Source organism: Lethenteron reissneri, chromosome 57 (assembly GCF_015708825.2).
Source record: "Lethenteron reissneri isolate LAM-NWPU_2019-01 chromosome 57, ASM1570882v1, whole genome shotgun sequence".
NCBI lineage: Eukaryota > Metazoa > Chordata > Hyperoartia > Petromyzontiformes > Petromyzontidae > Lethenteron > Lethenteron reissneri.
Window position 1 is genome coordinate 9,004,464 of NC_083835.1, and position 19,486 is coordinate 9,023,949.

The 19,486-nt window shown below is 56.5% G+C and overlaps 1 protein-coding gene across 1 annotated transcript in view; it reads right to left on the reverse strand.

Annotated features, from left to right (window-relative positions):
- Positions 1–19,486, reverse strand: part of LOC133357232 (phosphatidylinositol 3,4,5-trisphosphate 5-phosphatase 2-like) — a 69,724-nt gene that overhangs the window by 31,784 nt on the left and 18,454 nt on the right. Inside the window, exons 2-7 of the mRNA XM_061575061.1 lie at positions 18,092–18,155; positions 14,318–14,468; positions 13,659–13,845; positions 12,853–13,005; positions 6,223–6,337; positions 3,802–3,873 (exon numbers count right to left, since the gene is read on the reverse strand). Coding sequence (XP_061431045.1) covers positions 3,802–3,873; positions 6,223–6,337; positions 12,853–13,005; positions 13,659–13,845; positions 14,318–14,468; positions 18,092–18,155 — 742 coding nt within the window. The remainder of the gene's footprint in view (positions 1–3,801; positions 3,874–6,222; positions 6,338–12,852; positions 13,006–13,658; positions 13,846–14,317; positions 14,469–18,091; positions 18,156–19,486) is intronic.

A 19,486-nucleotide genomic window follows, 5' to 3' on the forward strand; every position in this document is an offset into this window, starting at 1 on the left:
TCCATCGAGGCCGATCTTGACACCGCTGGTACCAGTCGTCTGCAAGTCCACTCAGCTCCACATCCTCCTGTACCACATCAATCCATCTCTTCACCAGCCCATGCCGTGCCATTTAGAAGAAGCTGCTTGGGCATGCGGTGGCTGGGCATGCGGGCTACATGACCCAGCCAACGCAGCCTTGCCTGCCGGAGGATCTCACGGATGGGAATGTGTCCAGATCTTTCAAGGATTTGTGAGCTCCTCACACAATCCAGCCAGGTTAGACCCAGGATGGATCATAGGCAGGCCAGCCTAAATGTTTCTAACCGGCGCAGATGTTCCGTTAGAGGGGTCACACTTCACACATCAAAACCTGATACACAAACACCCAGCCACATCACACAGACACACACACAGACACACACACAGAGACACACACAGACAAACACACACACAGACACACCCAGCCACATCACACATACAGACACAAACACAGATGGACACACACATCAAAAACAAAGACAGACACATCATACACACACAGCCATATCACACAGACACATCACACAGACATACACACACACAGAAACATCACACACACACGCGCACAGAGACACACAAAGACAGAAATCCTCCATATAGCCTGAACAGACTGTTTGGGGCAAATGCTGTCAGCAAGCACCACAGACAAACACACACACACAGGCAGACACATCGCACATCAACACCTGGCACAGATACACACACACAGATGAACACATACACACATCAAACACAGACACACTTCACACGCACACGCACACACGCAGACACATCACACGCACACATCAAACACACACAGACACACATATCACACGTACGTGCGAGTGGTGGCCGCTGTGTGTGCGTGTGCGCTATTGCGTGCGTGAGTATGCGAGTGAGTGTGCGAGTGAGTGTGTGAGTGCGTGAGTGAGTGTGTGAGTGAGTGCGTGAGTGAGTGTGTGAGTGCGCGTGTGAGTGTTCGAGTGAGTGAGAGCACGTATTGAGCGTGTGAGTGCGTGTGTGAGTGCATGTGTGCGTGCGTGCGAGTGTGCTTGCGTTGCGCGTGTGTGCAGTGTGTGTGTGTGCGCGTGTGTGTGTGCGCGTGTGTGCGTGCGCGTGTGTGCGTGCGCGTGTGTGCGTGCGTGTGTGCGTGGGTGTGTGTGCGTGTGTGTGTGTGCGTGTGCGCGTGTGCGCGTGTGGGCGTGTGCGTGTGTGTGTGTGCGCGCGTGTGTGTGCGCGTGTGTGCGCGTGGGTGTGTGGCGTGTGTGTGCGTGTGTGTGCGTGTGTGTGTGCGTGTGTGTGTGCGTGTGTGTGTGTGCGCGTGTGTGCGTGTGCGTGTGTGTGCGTGTGTGCACGTGCGTGTGTGCGTGTGTGCGGTGTGTGCGTGTGTGTGCGCGTGTGTGCGTGCGTGCGTGTGTGTTGCGTGTGTGTGCGCGTGTGTGTGTGCGTGTGTGTGGGTGCGTGCGTGCGTGGGTGCGTGTGTGGTGCGTGTGTGTGTGTGTATGTGTGTGTGTGTGTGCGTGTGTGTGTGTGCGTGTGTGTGTGCGTGTGTGCGTGTATGTGTGTGCGTGTATGTGTGTGTGTGCGTGTGTGTGCGTGTGTGTGTGCGTGTGTGTGTGTGCGTGTGTGCGTGTGTGCGTGTGTGTGTATGTGTGTATGTGTGTGCGTGTGTGCGCGTGTGTGTGCGTGTGTGTGTGTGTGTGTGCGTGTGTGCGTGTGCGTGTGTGCGTGGGTGTGCGCGTGTGTGTGTGCGTGTGTGTGTGCGTGTGTGCGTGGGTGTGCGCGTGTGTGTGCGTGTGTGCGTGCGTGCGTGCGTGGGTGTGCGCGTGTGTGTGTGCGTGTGTGTGTGCGTGTGTGTGTGCGTTTGTGCGTGGGTGTGCGCGTGTGTGTGTGCGTGTGTGTGCACCGGGCAGAGATGATCTCCCAAGCGAAATGCTGAGGGAGGGTGGCGTTTGTGCACAGACTGCCCTATATGACATCATAACAGTCTGGACCACTGGACGGGTTCCGCAGGACTGGAAGGATGCCCTGGTGGTCCCCCTCTTTAAGAAGGGGGACCGTACCGACTGTAACAACTACAGGGGCATCTCACTCCTCAGTGTGCCGGGTAAGGTCCTGGCAAGGATTATTCAACATCGCCTTGCTAGGCACCCTGAGGAGAGGCTTGCGGAGCCCCAATGCGGTTTCAGGAAAGGGCGGTCCTGCACAGATGCCATATTTTCTGTCCGTCTGCTACAGCAGAGGTGTAGGGAATTCCAAAAAGACCTACATCTCTGCTTTATTGACCTGGTCAAGGCCTATGATACCATCAGTAGGACTGGGCTCTGGGTTGTTCTTCGTGCTTTCGGAGTCCCTGACCCTCTGCTCACGATCATTAAAGACCTTCATGATGGTGAGCGGGCCCGGGTAAAACTACGTGGCCGGGAGTCGGAGCCTTTCCCTGTACACCTTGGGGTGCGACAGGGATGTCCTCTGGCTCCCACATTATTTAACATCTATTTGACCGCGTAGTTCGTGAAGCCTTCAATAGCTGTACCGGGGGAATTTCCATTTGGTACAGATATAATGGGAGGCTGATCGATGCCCGGGTGCGATCAAGGGATGGCTCCCTATTGGTCAACCACGTTATGTATGCCGATGATTTGGTAATAGCTGCTCATTCAGAAGAGGAGTTGGAGACGCTGCTGCTGAGACTGGAGTGTGCCACTAAGAGGTGGGGCCTTACCATCAGCCCCACCAAAACTAAGCACCTGCCTGGGTATTTTGTACCATCGGACACTCCACCCCCACAACTCCCAATTGGTGATGGGGCAGTTGTGGAGAGAGTGGAGAGTTTCCCATACCTGGGCAGTGTGCTTATGACCGGCTCCAGTTTATCAGCAGAGGTCTCACTCCGAATCAGTCGAGCGGCAATATCTTTTCATCGGTTGCGTAACGCTGTGTGGAAGCTACCTGGTCTGTCGCTCCGCACGAAGCTTCAGGTCTTCTCGGCCACGGTCATTCCCTCCCTTCTCTACGCTTGCGAAACGTGGACCCCCCTGGTGGAGCATCTTCGCCGGTTGGAAACATTTAGGTTGGCCTGCCTACGATCCATCTTGGGTTTAACCAGGCTGGATTGTGTGAGGAGCTCACAAATCCTTGAAAGATCTGGGCAAAGTCCCATCAGTGAGCTCCTCCGGCAGGCAAGGCTGCGTTGGCTGGGTCATGTAGCCCGCATGCCCAGCCACCGCATGCCTAAACAGCTTTTGTTCGGCCGGATCGAGGGGGCTAGACGGGCGCGGCACGGGCTGGAGAAGAGATGGAGTGATGTGGTACAGGAGGACGTGGAGCTGAGTGGACTTGCCGATGACTGGTACCAGCGGTGTCAAGATCGGCCTCAGTGGAGGAGGCTCGTGAAGGACGCTACTGGGCAGTTGGAGGCAGTCGCCCTCCAACAACAACGGAGGGCGGAGGAGCGACGCTCACAACAACGAGCGGAGCGCCGGGTGGCTAAAGCACAGCAAGTTGGTACAGTAGGGGGCACAGGTGGTGCATCAGCCAGTCATCTCGGTCATCTCGGTCAGTCGACCCGTGGCACCTGGGTCTGCCCCGTGACCTCCTGCCAGCGGGCGTTCGACACTTCACGTGGCCTCAAGGTGCACTTGGCCTGGCACAAGCATCGTGGTGACGTCACCGCCACTTAGTGGCGAATGGCGGTTGTTGTTGTTGTTGTGTGCGTGTGTGCGTGGGTGTGCGCGTGTGTGTGCGCGTGTGTGTGTGCGTGTGTGCGTGTGTGTGCGCGTATGTGCACGACTTGGCCACCTTCTTCTCGGTGCCGGAGAAGACGTCGCGCAGAGAGGCGAGCTTCAGCAGCAGCAGCTCTAAGTCACCCTCCTGAGACACGGGGAGACACGGGGAGACACGGGGAGACACGGGGAGACACGGAGAGACACGGGGAGACACGGGGAGACACGGGGAGAGACGGGGAGACACGGGAGACACGGGGAGACACGGGGAGACACGGGGAGACACGGGGAGACCGGGGAGACACGGGGAGACACGGGGAGACACGGGGAGACACGGGGAGAGACGGGGAGACACGGGGGAGAAGGGGCATGGGGAGACACGGGGAGACACGGGGAGACACGGGGAGACACGGGGAGACACGGGGAGAGACAGGGGCATGGGGAGACACGGGGAGACACGGGAGACACCGGGAGACACGGGGAGACACGGGGAGACACGGGGAGACACGGAGAGACACGGGGAGGAGACAGGAGCATGGGGAGACACGGGGAGACACGGGGGAGACACGGGGAGAGACGGGGAGACACGGGGAGACACGGGGAGACACGGGGAGACACGGGGAGAGACAGGAGCATGGGGAGACACGGGGAGACACGGGGAGACACGGGGAGACACGGGGAGACACGGGGAGAGACAGGAGCATGGGGAGACACGGGGAGACACGGGGAGACACGGGGAGACACGGGGAGACACGGGGAGAGATGGGGAGACACGGGAGACACAGAGAGACACAGAGAGACACGGGGAGACACGGGGAGACACGGGGAGACACAGAGAGACACGGGGAGACACGGGGGAGACACGGGGAGACAGAGAGACACAGAGAGACACGGGGAGACACGGGGAGACACGGGGAGACACAGAGAGACACAGAGAGACACGGGGAGACACGGGGAGACACGGGGAGACACGGGGAGACACAGAGAGACACGGGGATTCACCGGGAGACACGGGGAGACACGGGGAGACACGGGGAGAGATGGGGAGACACGGGGAGAGACAGAGGCATGGGGAGAGACGGGGAGGACACGGGGAGACACGGGGAGACACAGAGAGACACGGGGATTCACCGGGAGACACGGGGAGACACGGGGAGACACGGGGAGAGATGGGGAGACACGGGGAGAGACAGAGGCATGGGGAGAGACGGGGAGACACGGGGAGACAACGGGGAGACACGGGGAGACACGGGGAGACACGGGGAGAGATGGGGAGACACGGGGAGAGACAGAGGCATGGGGAGAGACGGGGAGACACGGGGAGACACGGGGAGACAACGGGGAGACACGGGGAGACACAGAGAGACACGGGGAGACACGGGGAGACACGGGGAGACACGGGGAGACACGGGGAGACACAGAGAGACACGGGGAGACACGGGGAGACACGGGGAGACACAGAGAGACACAGAGAGACACGGGGAGACACGGGGAGACACGGGGAGACACAGAGAGACACGGGGAGACACGGGGAGACACGGGGAGACACGGGGAGACACGGGGAGACACAGAGAGACACGGGGAGACACGGGGAGACACGGGGAGACACAGAGAGACACGGGGAGACACGGGGAGACACGGGGAGACACAGAGAGACACAGAGAGACACGGGGAGACACGGGGAGACAGGGGGAGACACAGAGAGACACGGGGATTCACCGGGAGACACCGGGAGACACGGGGAGACACGGGGAGACACGGGGAGACACGGGAAGACACGGGGAGACACGGGGAGAGATGGGGAGACACGGGGAGAGACAGAGGCATGGGGAGAGACGGGGAGAGATGGGGAGACACGGGGAGACACAGAGGCATGGGGAGAGACGAGGAGAGCCGGGAGACACGGGGACATGCGTGAGACACGCGGCGTGGACGTGAGGATACAAGGACAAGAGAGCACGCAGGGCTGGTGCGTCTGTACCGCGCGTGCATGTATGTGCGTACGTGTTTGTACATGCGTGTATGTGTGTGTACGTGCGTGCGTGTACGTGCGTGCACGTGCGTGCACGTGCGTGTACGTGAGTGTACGTGCGTGCGTACGTGTGTATGTGCGTGCGTGTGTGTGTGTACGTGCATGTGTACGTGTGTACGTGTGTGTGTGTGTACGTGTGTACGTATGTGTACGTGTGTGTGTGTGTGTGTGTGCGTGTGTACGTGTGGTAAGTGTGTGTGTGTGTGTACGTGCGTGTACGTGTGTGTGTGTGTGCGTGTGTACGTGTGTGTGTAAGTGTGTGTGTGTGTACGTGTGTAAGTGTGTGTGTGTGTACGTGCGTGTACGTGTGTGTGTAAGTGTGTGTGTAAGTGTGTACGTGTGTGTGTAAGTGTGTGTGTGTGTACGTGTGTAAGTGTGTGTGTGTACGTGTGTAAGTGTGTGTGTGTGTGTACGTGTGTAAGTGTGTGTGTGTGTGTACGTGTGTAAGTGTGTGTGCGTGCGTGCCTGTGCACTGGGAGGGGGGCTGCCCCTCTTCGCCGCCCTCCCCAGCGGGGTGCCGGGCGGCGCCTCGAACAGCCGCCCCAGCGCCTCCAGGCCCTGCAGCAGCGAGTTCAGCTCACTGCACACACACACACATCACACACACATCACACACACACATCACACACACACAGACACACACACACACAGACACACAAATATAAAGATCCCCCGTATAGCCTTAACAGACTGTAGGGGCAAGTGCTGTTAGCGAGCACCTATGAAGGTCGGCTTGGCACACGAGGGGGTGGGTGGCCAGCACCACGCCCGACCGCCTTTGTCTCCCCAGTGGCGATGTTTAAACATCGCACCAGGTATTCATTTGAGGCCGAGTCGACCTAGGGGATGCCAAGGACCGGTTCGGATAATCGCCACTGGTGTTTGTGGCCGTGAGCGGGAATCGAACTCGCGTCGCCGGGTTCGTAGCACAGCGTAGCGCTAACGCACACACACACAATCATACACAACCACACACACAATCACACACACACACAACCACACACACGCACAACCACACACACGCACAACCACACACACGAACAACCACACACACACAACCACACACACGAACAACCACACACACGCACAACCACACACACGCACAACCACACACACGCACAACCACACACAACCACACACACAAACAATCACACACACACACAACCAGACACACGCACAACCATACACAACCACACACACGCACAACCACACACACACAACCATACACAACCACACACACACACAACCACACACACACGCACACACAACCACACATACACACACAACTACCCACACACACACACGCACACACAACCACACACACACACACAACTACCCACACACACACACAACCACACACACACACAACCACACACACGCACACACAACCACACACAACCATACGCACAAACAACCACACACGCACACACAAGCATACACACACAACCACACACACAACCACACACACAACCACACACACACAGCCACACACGCACACACACAACCACATACATGGGATCCACACCGTGTAGACACCACCACCACAGCCACGACCACCACCGCCACCACCACCACCATCACCACCACCATCACCACCACCACAGCCACGACCACCACCACCACCGCCATCACCACTGTGCCATCTCTGCCTAGCATCACCACCACCACCATCACCACCATGCCATCTCTGCGTAGCGTCACCAACGTCACCACCGCCACCACCATCACCGCCACCACCACCACCGCCACCACCACCATCACCACCACCATCACCGCCATCACCGCCACCACCACCGCCACCACCGCCACCACCGCCACCACCACCATCACCACCACCACCCGCACCACCGCCACCACCGCCACCACCTACAACAACGGAGTGATGCCGTTGTTGTTTATCTCTCTGTGTCTATGTGTCTCTCTGTGTCTCTGTGTGTCTGAATGTATCTCTACGTATCTCTATGTGTCTCTATGTATCTCTCTGTGTCTATGTGTCTCTCTGTGTCTCTGTGTGTCTGAATGTATCTCTATGTGTCTCTATGTGTCTCTGTGTGTCTCTGTGTGTCTCTATGTGTCTCTGTGTGTCTCTGTGTGTCTCTGTCTCTGTGTCTCTGTGTCTCTATGTATCTCTAAGTGTCTCTGTGTATCTCCATGTGTATGGATGTATCTCTATGTGTATGAATGTATCTCTACGTTTCTTTATGTCACGTTGAGTACTGAGTGGTGAGTGTTGAGTGGTGAGTGTTTAGTGGTGAGAGTTGAGTGGTGAGTGTTTAGTGGTGAGTGTTGAGTGGTGAGTGTTTAGTGGTGAGTGTTGAGTGGTGAGTGTTTAGTGGTGAGTTCAGCTGTGAGTGCTGAGCGGTGAGTGTTTAGTGGTGAGTATTGAGTGGTGAGTGTTTAGTGGTCAGTTGAGCGGTGAGTGTTGAGTGGTGAGCAGTGTGTGGTGAGTTGAGCGGTACGTGTTGAGTGGTGAGTTGAGTGGTGAGTGTTGAGTGGTGAGTCTTGCGGAGTGAGTGATGAGTGTTGAGTGGTGAGTCTTGCGGAGTGAGTGTTGAGTGGTGAGTGTTGAGTGGTGAGTGTTGAGTGGTGAGTGTTGCGGAGTGAGTGTTGAGTGGTGAGTGTTGCGGAGTGAGTGTTGAGTGATGAGTGGTGAGTGCTGAGCAATGGGAATTGAGTGACCGCAATAGGAATGCGTGTGTGTGCGCGCGTGTGCGCGTGTGCGTGTGTGCGTGTGTGTGTGCGCGCGTGTGTGTGCGCGCGTGTGCGTGCGGATGTGTGTGCGCGTGTGTGCGTGTGTGCGTGTGTGCGTGTGTGCGTGTGTCTGGGGAGCGGTGGTGAAGCGGTTAGCATGCTGCGCTACGAACCCGGCCACCCGAGTTTAATTCCCGCTCATGCTCCACAGCAGCGATCATCCACTGTGCAACACAATTTGTGTTCCTGGGTAGTAAGTGTTATTTCTAAATTGCTTATGCCTCAAAAGTGCATAAAACGGCGATCATTCCACACAAACGTTGCTTTTGTGACCGGGAGTTTACGTGAAGCAATGACACAAATGCTCACCACGTGTTCTCTCACTGCCATATGTTCATTTCAAAATATCACCGTCCTGGTCACAAAAGCAAAGTTTGTGGGGAATAATAATAATCGCCGTTTTCTGTACTTTTGAGGCATAAGCAATTAGGAAATAACACTTACTACCCAGGGACAAAAAGTGTTTTTGTTCTATAGTTAATTATATTATCTGAACCGGTCATGGGCGCTGCCCTAGGTCGACTCAGCCTCAAACGAGTATCTGGATGCGGTGCGCAGTAAACATCGCCACTGGGGAGACAAAGGCGGCCGGGCGTGGTGCTGGCCACCCACCCCCTCGTGTGCCACAGTGCTGGCCCTCATAGGTGCTCGCTAACAGCACTTGCCCCGCAGTCTGTTTGAGGCTACACGGTCGGGACCTTTGTCTTTGTGGGGGAGGGTGTCACACAGGAAGTCGCGTGCTGATCCTGCAGCAGCAGCAGCTGCTGCTGCTACTGCCGGACAGAGTGCAGCTGTGTGCTGTGAACAACAACATCCCAGCCACGACGCACACACACACACACACATGCCCCACTGTGTGTGTGCGCGTGCGCCTTTGCCTGTGCGTCTGTCTGTCTGTCTGGGTGGCGTAGCCCCGCATGCCCAGCCACCGCATGCCCAAGGAGCTTCTGTTTCGCTCGGATAGATGGGGGCTAAACGGGCGCGGCACGGGCTAGAGAAGAGATGGAGTGATGTGGTACAGGAGGACGTGCAGCTGAGTTGACTTGCCGATGACTGGTACCAGCGGTGTCAAGATCGGCCTCTGTGGAGGAGGCTCGTGAAGGACGCTGCTACTGGGCAGTTGGAGGCAGTCGCCCTCCAACAACAACTGAGGGCGGAGGAGCGACGCTCACAACAACGAGCGGAGCGCCGGGTGGATTAAATACACTGAGGTGGTGCATCTGCCGCCCATCTCAGTCAGTCGACCCGTGGCACCACATGGGTCTGTCCGTGACCTCCTGCCAGCGGGCGTTCGACACTTCACGTGGCCTCAGAGTGCACCTGGCCTGGCACAAGCGCCGTGGTGACGTCACCGGCACTTGGTGGTGAAACGCGGCCGTCGATGTTGGGTCTGTCCGTCTCATTTGCTGGCTGATGCGTCTGACCGTGTAAACCAAGCGATGGTTCATGACACCGGCTAAGATCCACTCAGACAAGGCCGTAGCCATCCAGTCAACATTGGGGGGGACCAAATCAACCCAGAAAAAAATCTACATTTGAAAACGGATTTCCTGCCATTTCCTGCCTAAAATATTTTTAAAAATTCCCTAACATATGGGATGGACTTTTGATTTATTTTTTACAATAATGTCTATTAGTGTGTTGTATTAAAGTGCTCCGTAACCACAATCATATAAACAAAAATATATGCATTGATTTATATGAAGACAAGTCCAGATATTGTGGCCAAGGTTTAGCAAATTGTTGTTTTTATTTACATAGCATAGCAATTATTATTACTTATTTTATATTTTTATAGCAATATATTGGGGGGGGGGACATTTTGAGTATATTTGAATATTGGGTGGGGATGTCCCCCCCCCCAATATCTATTCTAATTACGACCTTGCACTCAGCTCTGTAGTTATTTCTTGTAGGAGCAGCCTGGCCACAAATGATGGCTCAACAAAGTGGATCATCGTCGTGTGTAAATTTACAGCGGCAGGCAAATGCCTCTAAACGCGTGGCGGTGGTGGCGGTGGTGGTGGTGGTGGTGGTGGTGGCGGTGGTGGTGACAGTGGTGGTGGATGCGGTGGTGGTGGTGGCGGTGGTGGTGGCAGTGGTGGTGGTGGTGGCCGGTGGCGGTGGTGGCGGTGGTGGTGGCGGTGGCGGTGGATGTGAAAGTGGAGGGTGAAACCGGAGGACCCGGAGAAAAAATCCACGCGACCACGGGGAGAGAGAGAGAGAGCATGCAGACTACAGCGCTACAGGCATCAGGGACGGGATCGAACCCACGATCTCCTGTATACCACGCGAGGGAGATAACATCTCCTAGCCACCGTGGCGACCGTGTCTGTCATCATGCGTGTGTGTGTGTGTCATCATGCGTGCGTGTGTGTGTCATCATGCGTGTGTGTGTCATCATCATGCGTGTGTGTGTGTGTGTGTGTCATCATGCGTGTGTGTGTCATCATCATGCGTGTGTGTGTGTGTGTCATCATGCGTGTGTGTGTCATCATCATGCGTGTGTGTGTGTCATCATGCGTGTGTGTGTCATCATGCGTGTGTGTGTGTCATCATGCGTGTGTGTCATCATGCGTGTGTGCGTGTGTCTGTCATCATGCATGCGTGTGTGTGTGTCATCATCCGTGCGTGTGTGTGTGTGTTTGTCATCATGCGTGCGTGTGTGTGTCATCATCCGTGCGTGCGTGTGTGTGTCTGTCATCATGCGTGTGTGTGTCTGTCATCATGCGTGTGTGTGTGTCTGTCATCATGCGTTTGTGTGTGTCATCATGTGTGTGTGTGTCTGTCATCATGTGTGTGTGTCTGTCATCATGCGTGTGTGTGTGTCTGTCATAGGTGCTTGCTAACAGCACTAGCCCCAACAGTCTGTTAGGGCTACACGGGGAATCTTTGTCTTTGTGTGTTGCCGCGTGTGTGCGTGTGTGTGTGTGTGCGTCTGTCACCGTGCGTGCGTGTGTGCGTCTGTCACCGTGTGTGTGTGCGTGCGTCTGTCACCGTGCGTGCGTCTGAATAAATCTCATCCATCAGCTCAGTGGGGGGCCGGGGGGGGGGCATCTCTTAACCCCACGGTCAAAACTTTCGCTGAGTAATTTATTTCTCTACGGCGGAACGCGGGGACGCGAAAACTCACGTGTGGCGGAGGTCTCTCTCACCGTGAACCATCCCCACCGATACAATTAGCCCACCGCCACCACCGGCACCACCACAATCGCCACCGCAACCACCGGCACCACCACAGCCACCACAACCACCACCACCCACCACAACCACCACCACGACGCTACGACAGGGCATCGCACGGCCCAGCGAGTGTACGCCACAGTGGCTAGGAGATGTTGACTACCTCGCCTGGTGTGCAGGAGGTCGTGGGTTCCATCCCGACCCTGCTGCTGCTGCTGATGCCATCACTGCTGCTGCTGCTGCAGCCACTGCTGATGTCATCACTGCTACTGCTGCTGCTACTGCTGATGCCATCACTGCTACTGCTGATGCTACTGCTGATGCCATCACTGCCGCTGCTGCTGCTACTGCTGATGCCATCACTGCTACTGCTGCCGCTGCTGATGCCATCACTGCTACTGCTGCCGCTGCTGATGCCATCACTGCTGCTGCTGATGCCATCACTGCTACCGCTGCTGCTGCTACTGCTGATGCCATCACTGCTGCTGCTGCTGCTACTGCTGATGCCATCACTGCTACTGCTGCTGATGCTACTGCTGCTGCAGCCGCTGCTGCCATCACTGCTGCTGCTGATGCCATCACTGCTACTGCTACTGATGCTACTGCTGCCATCACTGCTGCTGCTGATGACATCACTGCTGCTGCTGCTGCTGCTGCTACTGCTGATGCGGTCCATCCATCTGGCTGTCATCTGCTGTGCTCCACGCAACTGTGAACGTTCAATGCATGTCGATAAAGACAAAGATCCCCCAGATAGTCTCGGGCAGACTGTTGGGGCAAGTGCTGTTAGAGAACATCAGTGACGAAGGCCGGCAGGGCACACGAGGGGGTGGGTGACCAGCACCACGACCCGGCCGCCTTTGTCTCCCCAGTGGCGATGTTTACTACACACCGCACCAGATACTCATTGAAGGCTGAGTCGACCTAGGGCAGGCCTAATACTGGTTCAGATAATCGTCACTGCTGTTGACCCACTCACCCACTCACCCACCCACACACTCACCCACACACTCACACGCTCACCCACACACCCACCCACCCACTCACCCACCCACCAACCCGCACACTCACCCGCACACTCACCCGCACACTCACCCACTAACCCACACACCCACTCACCCACTCACCATCACCCCCCCCCCGACCCGCCCACCCACCCACCTGTGCAGGCGTCTGGAGGCGTTGAGGAAGAGCGCAGTGAGGTGGGGGAGGCCCCCCCCTGGCCCCCCCGCTGGGCCCCGCGCCACCTCCGTGTCCCCCGGCACGCCCTGGCACAGGTAGTCACCCACCAGTGCCGCCAGCTCGCTACCCACGCTGCAACAACAACAACCATCAACAACCATCAACAACAACAACCACCACAACCACAACAACCACCACACCCTGGCACAGGTAGTCACCCACCAGCCCCGCCAGCTCGCTACCCACGCTGCAACAACCACAACAACCATCAACAACCATCAACAACAACCACAACAACCACAACAACCACAACAACCATCAACAACAACCACAACAACCATCACCACAACCATCACGCCCTGGCACAGGTAGTCACCCACCAGCGCCGCCAGGTCACTACCCACGCTGCAACAACCACCACCACAACAACCACAACCATCAACACCACCACCACAACCACACAACCACAACTATCACAACCACCACAACCATCACCCACCACCACAACCATCAACACCACAACCACAACCACCATCACCACCACCACCATCAACACCACCACCACAATCATCAACACCACCACACAACCACCACAACCATCACCACCACAACCATGAACACCACCACCACCACAATAACCGCAACCATCAACCCCACCACACCACACAACCACAACCACCACAATCATCGCCCACCATCACCACCACAACAACCATCAACACCACAACCTCCACCACCACCACCCAATGTCCCCCATGTGCCCTCCCCTCCCCCCGTGCCCCCACCTGGCGGCCCCGGCCTCCTGCCATCGCTGCTGCAGCAGCAGCAGGGAGGAAGCCCCCCCACAGCGAGACGCCTCCGCAGTGGGGGGCCCAGTGGGGGGCCCAGTGGGGGGCCCCGCGGGGGGCCCAGTGGGGGGCCCTGCCGGAAACACGGCCCTGGGGGGCAGGGGGGGCCGCTCCTCCTCCACGTCTACACACACAGACACACAGACACACAGGTACACACACACACACAGACACACACACACACACAGACACACACACAGACACACACACAGACACACACACACAAAGACACACACACACAGACACACACACAGATACACACACAGACACACACACAGACACACATAGACACACACACACACAAAGACACACACACACGTGTTTGCATTATAATCTTCACCATCATCACATACATCACCATCTCACTCTCGTCCCCCCCCCGTGCCCCCCCCGCCCCCCCCCCGCCCCCCCGTGCCCCCCCCCGCCCCCCCCCCGCCGCCCCCCCGTGCCCCCCCCGTGCCCCCCCCCGTGCCCCCCCCCGCGCCCCCCCCGTGCCCCCCCCCCACCCCCCCCCGCGCCCCCTCCCGCGCCCCCCCCGCGCCCCCCCCGCGCCCCCCCCGCGCCCCCCCCCGCGCCCCCCCCGCGCCCCCCCCCACCTGAGTAGTCTCGCTCCTCGGGGCTCTCGGCGGGCCCCTCGCGCTCCACGGGGTAGAGCAGCGGGCACACGAGGCCCTGGCTGGGCTGCTGGTAGGTGGTCACCAGCTCCGTGAGGCTCGCAAAGCGGATCGTCTGCACGCCCTGCGACGTCTACGACATCGACGGCATCCACCACAGCATCAACATCAACTACAGCAACATCAACAACAGCATCAACAACTACAACAACAACTACAACAACATAAACAACATCAACATCAACTACAACATCATCCACCACAGCATCAACATCAACTACAGCAACATCAACATCAACTACATCAACATCAACTACATCAACTACAACATCATCCACCACAGCATCAACATCAACTACAGCAACATCAACATCAACAACATCAACTACATCAACATCAACTACATCAACTACAACATCATCCACCACAGCATCAACATCAACTACAGCAACATCAACATCAACAACAACATCAACATCAACTACAGCAACATCAACATCAACAACATCAACTACATCAACATCAACTACATCAACTACAACATCATCCACCACAGCATCAACATCAACTACAGCAACATTAACAACAACTACAACAACATCAACAACAGCAACAACAACATCATCAACATCAACTACATCATCCACCACAGCATCAACATCAACTACAGCAACAGCATCAACAGCATCAACAACATCAACAACAACATTAACAACTACAACATCATCAACAACAAAATCAACTACAGCATCATTAACAACAACATCATCAACATCATCAACAACATCAACTACAACATCATCATCAACATCAACTAAAGCAACATCATCAACAACAACATCAACAACAACATCATCAACAGTGGGGGGTTGAGGTGTGTAGCTGTCTTTAGGGTCAGGGGGTGAGTGGGGGCGATTTGGGGGGGATGAGTGTGGGGGGGGGGTGAGTGAGTGGGGGGTGAGTGAGTGGGGGTGAGTGAGTGGGGGGTGAATGAGTGGATGGGGTGAGTGAGTGGGGGGTGAGTGAGTGAGTGAGTGGGGGGTGAGTGGGGGTGAGTGAGTGAGTGGGGGTGAGTGAGTGAGTGGGGGTGAGTGAGTGAGTGAGTGGGGGGTGAGTGAGTGGGGGGTGAGTGAGTGAGTGAGTGGATGGGGTGAGTAAGTGAGTGAGTGGGGGGTGAGTGAGTGAGTGGGGGGTGAGTGAGTGGGGGTAAGTGAGTGAGTGAGTGAGTGGGGGTGAGTGAGTGAGTGAGTGGGGGGTGAGTGAGTGGGGGTGAGAGGGGGGGTGAGTGAGTGGGGGGTGAGTGGATGGAGTGAGTGGGGGTGAGTGAGTGGGGTGAGTGAGTGGGGGGGTGAGTGAGTGGGGGGTGAGTGAGTGGGGGGTGAGTGAGTGGATGGGGTGAGTGAGTGGGGGGTGAGTGAGTGAGTGGGGGTGAGTGAGTGAGTGGGGGTGAGTGAGTGGGGGTGAGTGAGTGAGTGAGTGGGGGTGAGTGGGGAGTGAGTGGATGAGTGAGTGGATGGGGTGAGTAGGTGGTGAGGGGGGGGTGAGTGAGTGGGGGGGGGTGAGTGGGTGGGGGGGGGGGTGAGTGAGTGGGGGGGTGAGTGGGGGGGGGGTCACACAGGAAGTGGAGTGTGACGCTCTCTTCCTGGAATGCGAGGACAATGCGAGGAAAACCCAGAGATCATCTCACTCACCAACACTCACCAACACTCACCATCACTCACCAACACTCACCAACACACACCAATACTACTCACCACTACTACTCACTTACCAACACTCACCAACACTCACCAATACTACTCACCATTACTACTCACTCACCAACACTCACCAACACTTACTCACCAACACTCACCATCACTCACCACTACTACTCACCATCACTCACCAATACTCACCAACACTCACTCACCATCACTCACCAACACTCACCATCACTCACCACTACTACTCACCAACACTCACCAACACTCACCAACACTCACTCACCATCACTCACCATCACTCACCAACACTCACCACTACTCACCAACAACACTCACCAACACTCACTCACCAACACTCACCATCACTCACCAATATTCACCAACACTCACCAACACTCACCATCACTCACCATCACTCACCAACACTCACCACTACTCACCATCACTCACCATCACTCACCATCACTCACATCACCAACACTCACCACTACTCACCAACACTCACCACTACTCACCAATACTCACCAACACTCACTCACCACTACTACTCACCACTACTCACCAATACTCACTCACTCACCAACACTCACCACTACTCACCCACCCACCAACACTCACTCACCAACACTCACTCACTCACCAACACTCACTCATTCACTCACCAACACTCACTCACCACTACTCACTCACCCACCAACACTCACTCACCAACACTCACTCATTCACTCACCAACACTCACCAATACACACTCACCAACACTCACCACTACTCACTCACCAACACTCACTCACCATCACTCACTCATCACTACTCACCAACACTTACCAATACTCACTCACCAATACTCACTCACCAACACATACTCACATACTCACTAATACACTCACATACACACTCACATCCTCATTAACATACACTCACTAATACACACACTCACACCCTGACTAATAGAAACTCACACCACACTCACATCATCACGAATACACAATCACACTCACAAAGATCCCCCGTGTAACCTTAACAGACTGTAGGGGCAAGTGCTGTTAGCGAGCACTTATGAAGGCCGGCACGGCACACGAGGGGGTGGGTGGCCAGCACCACGCCCGGCCGCCTTTGTCTCCCCAGTGGCGATGTTTACTACAGGTACTCTTTTGAGGCTGAGTCGACCTAGGGGAGGCCCAGGACCGGTTCAGATAATCGTCACTGGGTGTTGGTGGCCGTGAGCGGGAATCGAACTCGGGTGGCCGGGTTCGTAGCGCAGCGTGGAGCTATATGGGGGATCTTTAGCTTTGGATTTTGTCTTTCTGGTGGTTGTCATTGTGGTTGTGATTGTGGTGGTCGTTGTGGCCGTGGTGGTGGTGATTGTGGTGGTGATTGTGGTGGTCGTTGTGGCCGTGGTGGTGGTAGTGGTGATTGTGGTGGTGGTTGTGATTGTGCTGGTGGTTGTGGTGGTAGTTGTGATTGTGGTTGTGATGATTGTGGTGGTGATTATGGTGGTGGTTGTTATTGTGGTGGTGGTTGATTGTGGTGGTGGTTGTGGCGGTGGTGGTGATTGTTGATTGTGGTGGTGGTTGTGGCCCTGGTGGTGGTAGTGGTGATTGTGGTGGTGGTTGTGGTTGTGCTGGTGGTTGTGGTGGAAGTTGTGATTGTGGTTGTGATCATTGTGGTGGTGATTGTGGTGGTGATTGTGCTGGTGGTTGTGGTGGTAGTTGTGATTGTGGTTGTGATGATTGTGGTGGTGATTATGGTGGTGGTTGTTATTGTGGTGGTGGTTGATTGTGGTGGTGGTTGTGGCGGTGGTGGTGATTGTTGATTGTGGTGGTGGTTGTGGCCCTGGTGGTGGTAGTGGTGATTGTGGTGGTGGTTGTGGTTGTGCTGGTGGTTGTGGTGGAAGTTGTGATTGTGGTTGTGATCATTGTGGTGGTGATTGTGGTGGTGATTGTGGTGGTGATTGTGGTGGTGATTGTGGTGGTGGTTGTCATTGTGGTGGTGGTTGTGGTGGTGATGGTGGTTGTGGTGGTTGTTGTTGTTGTAGAAACAGGGGATCACCTGCACGGCCAGCGTTCCATCCTCATCTGGCAGGATACGGTAGGTGTGCACGTGGTTCTGGAACCTGGCCAGACACACACACACGCGTGTTACTACACACACACCCGCGTGTTACTACACACACGCGTGTTACTACTGCACACACGTGTTACTACACACACCCCTCCAGACACACAGACAGCCCCCCCCCCCCTCCAGACACACACCCCCTCCAGACAGAGACACACACCCCCCCCACACACACACACCCCCACATAGACACCCCCACAGACGCTCAGGCCAAAAGGAATCCCCCCAAGTTCCACCGAACCCCTCCCCCCCCCCAACCCCCCCCCCCCCCCCCCGTGAGTGACGCACCGCGACCCCCATCAGCTCACAGCAGCAGCAGGAGCAGCAGCCAGCGGCACTCCCTGCTTCCTGTTCCCACGCGCGTCTCCCCCCCTCCCTCTCCCTCCCTCCCCCCTCCCTCCCTCCCTCCCCCCTCCCTCCCCCTCCCCCCTCCCTCCCCCCCTCCCTCCCCCCCTCCCTCCCCCTCCCTCCCCCCTCCCTCCCCCCTCCCTCCCCCCTCCCTCCCCCCTCCCTCCCCCTCCCTCCCCCTCCCTCCCCCCTCCCCCCTCCCTCCCCCCTCCCTCCCCCCTCCCTCCCCCCTCCCTCCCCCCTCCCTCCCCCCTCCCTCCCCCCTCCCTCCCCCCTCCCTCCCCCCTCCCTCCCTCCCTCCCTCCCTCCCCCTCCCTCCTCCTCCCCCCTCCCTCCCTCCCTCCCTCCCTCCCTCCCCCCTCCCTCCCTCCCCTCCCCTCCCTCCCCCCTCCCTCCCCTCCATCCCCCCTCCCTCCTCCCTCCCCCCCTCCCCCTCCCCCCTCCCTCCGCCCCCTAACCCCCCATTCCCCCGTCTCTCCCCCCCCTCCCATCACCCCCCCCTCCCTCCAGCAGTGGGTAGAACACGGTCACCCGTGACGTGGCCAATTCGTAACGAGAACAGACCCAGTCTGGCTGTCGCCTGATGAAGCTGGTGCTGATTACTGGCGAAACGTCGAACTCGGGTGGTTAATGTCGTGGCTTGGCTCTCCAGCACACAACCAGTGTGCTGTACTAGTACACTACACTATACACTACACTATACACTACATTACTCTACACTACTATGCACTACACTATACACTACTATACACTACACTACTATACACCATACACTACACTACTATACACTACACTACTATACACTACACTATACACTACTATACACTACATTATACACTACACTATACACTACATTATACACTACACTACTATACACCATACACTACACTACTATACACTGCACTACTATACACTACACTATACACTACACTACTATACACTATACTATACACTACACTATACACTACACTATACACT